At 38.2% G+C, this 6,417-nt stretch overlaps 1 protein-coding gene across 1 annotated transcript; it reads right to left on the bottom strand.

The window, feature by feature from the left end:
• On the bottom strand, positions 1–6,240 carry LOC111324231 (ubiquitin-conjugating enzyme E2 J1). Its single transcript, XM_022927737.2, has 8 exons — positions 6,055–6,240; positions 5,402–5,475; positions 3,930–4,061; positions 3,383–3,467; positions 2,588–2,693; positions 1,695–1,759; positions 1,025–1,086; positions 1–697 (listed from the first exon to the last, which is right to left on the bottom strand). The coding sequence occupies exons 1-8, from the start codon at positions 6,083–6,085 to the stop codon at positions 167–169; spliced, it is 1,086 nt and encodes a 361-aa protein (XP_022783472.1). The 5' UTR covers positions 6,086–6,240; the 3' UTR covers positions 1–166.
• Between the last annotated feature and the right edge of the window lie 177 nt (positions 6,241–6,417).

Raw genomic sequence — 6,417 nt, 5'->3', positions numbered from 1 at the left:
CCCCTCCCCTTTGAAACTTACCCCCTGCATTAATTTCCCCTAGTCCCTAAAGCTGAAAAAGCATCCTAAAAAATTTTTAGGGACAAAATACCCACAATTATGGATCATGCATTTTATGGGTTCCATTTACATTCAATACAAACAATGTTCTACTAATCCAAATCATTCACTGGGATATCATAAAGATTCTTCTGCAAACCAGAGCAGCTATTGACACAGCCAAGATCCACAGGACAATTAAAGAAGCCATGCTGCTTTGTGTAATGCGGGGTTGTCTTTGAACCACAGAATTAGCCTGGGATACAGGCTGCATCATATTTTGTGACGCAGCACTCTGATTAACTACAGTCCTTTGACGCAGGCCGCCATCTGTTCCTCTATCTCCTGTATTCTGATTGGTTGGTGTCACATGAGCACGCGTCTGATTGGGCAAAATAGCTGATGGTTGGTATCCTTGGGCTGGTAAAGGATTGGTATTCATCATGTTGTACATTGGGTAACCTGTGGAATAATATGGGTATCCCCCCTGCTGGTATGCTGCATAGTACTGTGGAGCCATACCCATTGAAGAGGCTCCCATTTGAGAATTTCCAGTAGCAACAGATTCTGTTGTTGAGGCAGCCTGTGGTTGACTTGTTACATTAGAGGTTGGTGTTGCTGGGCTTCCTTGAGAGGTTTTCTCCTTTTCAGTCTCTCCCTTAGACATTGAAGAGAAAGTTGTTGACATTGAAATGTAATTAAAGGATGAGACAAATCACATTTTGGGGTACATGTACCTTCTTCTTGGTCCCCACTTGGAGTGAAAGAGGTATGAATGGGCTAGAGCAGCCTGTCTGGGAAACCTGATGTAATGAAGAGGGGTAACCTGCTGCCAAATGGTATCTCATCCGGAAGAATATTGGAGAGACTCCTAGTTACTTACAAAACCAAGAAAACCAGGATATGCTCTAGCAGCTATGCAAGTCATTCTTTTCTTGAGAATTCACCTTTACTACAACCCCAACTTTTTTCTCTCTTGACTCACCTTAAATGTGATTTGTGCAGCTAATTCTGCAGCTTCCTCATCTGCTTCCTTAGATGAATCACCTAAAATGTATAATTCAAATACAACTTGCTTGTCAAGAACAAACTTAACAGCAAAGTCATGATATCGTGATAGTGCCAATACTTGAATACTGCGTGACACTGTAATACTATAATTATAAACTGAACAATATCTTATACTCTGTGACTGAGTTTGACGATTAAAACAACAACTTAGTGATCAGAGCAAATGACTTTTATTCTCTGATTGTATGTCATGTTCATTTGTTTCACAAGCAGGTTAAGAACTGGTAAATCTTAACCAGCTTTTAATTCCCTACATCTGGTTGTTAATTCTACTCTCTAGTTGCTAGACGTTTCCTTGTAACTAAGTTATGAGAATTTGGTCTTAGATCAAGATAACACCTTCTGCCACATAAGTTTGAGTATTCTCATTATATGTTAGCGGGATAATGTATGGATGGACATAATAGGAAGACTGGTAATGTTTTCATCAATTCTGGGAGTTAATACACTAGCTGGGAAAATAATCAGCTGATCTAGTTATGGTAAGTATATCCAATGCATGCAGGACTACAGTGGCTTGAATAGGGAAACACTATTGAAAAACAAACAAACAACATTTAGTTGATGAATGAAAGCACACTTACCAGAGGTTTCTAAGAGAGCAGTCTTCATACAACCTTCACAAGAATTACATTTCCAGTCAAGTGATCTAAATATGACAAGTACAAATGAAACAAAAACCATTCAAAAAGAGTTCCAAAAAGGCAATCTTTGCCTTCTCTACTGACATGAATGGTAAATCTCTTTTATACACCACTTTCATAAATGGCTGCCGGATTCATATTCTTTTGTTTAAATTCAAATTAGCCCCACTAGCCTCGCTTGGGAAAATGCATTCTTTTGAATTTTGAACTGGAGAATGAGGCCAGAAAGGCTAATTTAAATTTAAACAAAAGAATATCAATCTGGCAGCCATTTTTGAAAGTGGTCAATGCTAGTAGTCAGTAACACTCACACTTGTTCCATCTGGTTTATGGAAAAGTTTAAACTGAGGTATTTGTTTTGCTTGAATATCTGGCTCACAAATTCATAAAATGGAAGAACCTTCTTGTGGACTACTTTCAAAAGAAAAGTACTGATGCGCTGTATAGTTATTATATACTCCAGATACCATTTAATGTTGTCTTCCCCATCAAAAAATGTTACACAATAGTGGCAATGAGTGCATTCTGTTACTGCTTGACCAGTTAGGTAGCTGAGTCGTTTTTACAACAAAGGCATTAAAAGTAAAATTTCCATCACATTTGGAGACAATTTCAAAAGAAAAAGTCACTCTGTAGGAATACCAAACTGCTATAGGAGATATATTTTTCTAAATACATTTATCAACATAATTATTCCTTATCACAAATCCTCCTTATTCAGAATGAACCCTCTACCAAGCAGACATGAGGGAAGGCATTTGCCTACTTGAGGTTTCACTGCACAACACCCTTCTCATTGATAACAACAAAAAAGTACCATGAATCTCACTCACTTTTTAGCCAGAACCTTCCTTTCCTGTGGAGTATAGTCTAGTGATCCTATTGCTCCTGCTCCTTGTGTTGGCATAAATCCAATGAGTGCCATGAGCACAGTGCGAACTATTGAAAAAACCAAATGTCATGTTGGAACCCTTTACACCCTGACAACAGTATGCATAACTATTCTCCATAGTGTTCTCTATACATTTCCTGAGGCGCGGCTGACACGAATAACTGGTTTAACAATCAAGAGCTTCTTTAGTTGGTAATCATTTCCTCTATTCTTGCAACCTTAATGGGTGAATCAGGGGTGTTAATTGTAAGGAGAAATTAGATGCTAGTAACTCTTAGAGATCAAGGGGTTGATGATGCTACCTCATCTGTTTGCACCAATCCTATTGGGTCTGTGAGCTTTATGAGTAATGCCCAATAGAGCTGTTAACCCTTTAACTACTAAGATCTGACTGTTAATTCTCCCCTCTGGCTGCTATACATTCCCCTCTAAATTAATTGGGAGAATTTGGTGTTAGATTGAGATAACAACTCTGTGATTACTTGATTGCTGGATAATGCATGAATATCATAGGGAGAAGTTACATGTTAATCACTTCTGGGAGTTAATGGGTAAAAAAAGAGAAAGAAAGAAAGTGGCATAAGGTCCTGCCAGGCAGGCAACTAGGCTTGGTGACTGGCTTCACTTTACTTTTCTCACATAATAACTATTAACAATTTTTTTTTATTGAAAAGTTTTTAACAACAAATACAGGTAGGTTTGCAAAATCCTGAACAAGATCAACAGCAGTACTCACTGCTCCATGATGGCTGCCAAGTTTCAGGATGATGGGCGGACATACTGAGGCAAATTTTCTTTCCCACTTCAAATCGACCATTTGGCTGGTGGACATAGGCAGAATATTACATTAACAGTTTGATTCCCAGCCATTATGTTTACAAAAAATTACCCTCAGAAAAATATTTCAGTCATAAGAATGGGCAAGAAGATATTGCCTTCACAGGGAATTCAGGCACTGCTCCATTTTGCTTCAAAAGGATTTGTGAAAAAGGAAAGACTTACAGCACCCTCCTGCCCAATTAGAAGAAAAATTAATTTCAAAGTTGCAATTGCCTCTTTGTGTTGTTTCCTTTTCTCAGACTGCTGTTATGATTACTCTGTTTTTGATTTTGGTTATAAAACACTAAATTTAAAGACATTCAGATAACCTCATTTTGAATTGAAATGCTGACCTTTTCCTAAAATTGAAAAACCAACATTCCAAATTCCAATTCAATCTGGAAACAGTGGACAAGAAGAGCCACCCAGTGGAATGTCCATCACTAAATTATTTATTTACTTACTGTCAATAACATTATACTTGGTGGTTTCATTGGATACTCTGGTGGCAGAGTTATACGACCATGATATCGTCCCCCAGCAAAGTCACTGTCAGGGGGGCCACGTACTGTAAAGTGCCATTCAAACAAATTATCCTGCAAAGAGACAACCTCTGGTTATGACTCCAACTAAACTATAATACAAGTACAAGTGATCATTATATATTTCTCAGTTAGTGCACTACAACTGACAATCTAGCAGGCTGTATTTCACTCTACTGCCCACTGAATTCAAATGTTTGTTGCATTGCAATCTTCCCCATCCATTTGAAGCCAGAGATATAATAAACATCTTGCTAACCTTGTTTTCATAGACCTGCTGTAAGTTATGGAACCTTTTTTTTCCAGCTTGGATTCATAGCCTGCATGCTTTGTGCTAGGGCCATAAATCAGAGAGCAGGGCTCAACATTAATGGTAGCCAACTAGCCACAGACCAGTACAAATTCAGTTTTGGCTTGTGGTTTTTGATTTCCACCAGCCACTTTGGCTAGTAAACAAACCGAAATTGTTGTAACATCTAAGATGTCACTGGCCACTTGGCTAGTAAGTTGAAAAGTTAGTGTTGAGCCCTAGGAGAGAAAAACTTTGTTTGGATCTTACAGTAAAGATCTTGACTTCCATTAGTAGGTTAATCACCATCATAGTCAACACCACTTAGTGAATTGAAATAGCATTAATTTGGTCTGGGGAGCAAAAGTTTAACATTCAGAGCTGAACAGGACTATGCCATCCACCATACAACATCACAATTTTCCAGAATTTACATGCTTCCGTAAGCTTTAAAGAACGAGGTAAACAACAAATGAGATAGTATTCATTTTCACTGGACTGTAAATAAGTGGTCAGGCATTCTCCAGTTTCATAATAAATTCAGTTTATGTACTTTTGCCCACGACATTTCTCATTTAATCAAAGTTGGTTTCTTGTCACAGCATCAAACAGTGGTAACATTTTAACCTTTTACCTTCCAGAAGCAATCAACTTGTAACTTCTCCCAATAATATCCATACAATACCCAGTAACCAGGTAAGGAGACTACTCAAACTTATCAGGAAAAAATTGTTATCTTGATATAACACCGAAATTCTTGTAGCTCATTTACAAGAAAATGTGTAGCAGCTAGAGGTGAGAATTGACAATCAGATCTTGGGAGTTAAAAGATTAAACTGGTGACTCCTTGCTATCAACAACCATGATTACCAAAACAACCACTGGAAACGGCTGTCAGCCTCCGATGAAACTCAGGTACATGTGTAATTATCCTTCTTTGCTAGAGGCTGGTTCAAGACCTAGCACATCATGTCACGTTAGCATGCTTGCATCTGTAAACAAGCTCGGATTACACTACTTCGTACTGCATTTTAACATAGCTAATTATGAGTGTTCAGATTCCTTCCAGGTTTACGATGAATTTCGATACAAATTCACTGTTTACCTCGAGTGGTTGCGCAAAATACAGCTCTGTTGGTTGACTCAGCTCTTTTGCTTCTCTCATCAAGCGCTTGACACCTAGAAATTACAGTAAGAAAACCACAACAAGATAATCACGACAAGAACATCAAACCAAATTCTTGAAAAACCTGACTGCACGCCAGCAGGAAATCCATAAAGCCACCATGATGTTTAGATGTCTGCACGGGCTAGCTCCAAGGTATCTATATTCAAAGTTTACGTGGCGTGACTCTGCTTATGACCTCAGGGACTCTGAAAATAAGCTTAATGTTCCACTACCGCGCACTAATTATTACAGAAAAAGCTTTAGCTACAATGGCGCCTCATTATGGAACAGTTTACCACGCGATATAAGGAACACAGAGTCTCTGGGGTTATTTAAACGTAAGATCAACGACATTTTTAAAGTCTAACGCACGGCATTCACGGAAAACAGCTTTAGTGTTATAGTATGTAGTTTTAATTTTAAATATCTTAGCGTATGTGATATGTATTTTTATAGGCTGATGAATTGTTCGTGTCTAAATAAAGATTACAATACAATACAATACTACGACGACGAATCGAAATCTGTTTGGAAGAATGTTGTCAAAATTTAAATGCAATCAAACTGAACCGCACAAAAGCAATCGTTACCTGGGCTTCTAAGATTATATCTTGCCTCCATATTGTAGCAAAAATACACAATTTTTAGAACAAGACAGGTATATTACGGACAAGTTTTCATCTCCTTTCAAGCACCGGTGGATGCTTGTTTGTATGTGCTCTGATGTTCCGCCTTTGCCTACGTGTCGAACACTGTAAGGAACAAGTCAGCGTACAACTGTACATACTCGACCCAGTTCAACACGGAGTGCGGCACGAAAGCGGCACTAATCTACAAGGGTCACGCAACACAAGCATGTCGCACAAACTGATAAGGAAACGAAAAGAAAAGAAGAACTTAATGAAGAAGACGAAATAAAGGATAAAACCATAATGTGTATAAGTAAATTTCGT

The sequence above is a fragment of the Stylophora pistillata genome, chromosome 8 (assembly GCF_964205215.1).
Source record: "Stylophora pistillata chromosome 8, jaStyPist1.2, whole genome shotgun sequence".
NCBI lineage: Eukaryota > Metazoa > Cnidaria > Anthozoa > Scleractinia > Pocilloporidae > Stylophora > Stylophora pistillata.
The sequence above is the reverse complement of the archived record's forward strand: the minus strand, read 5'-3'. Positions and strand labels throughout refer to the sequence as shown.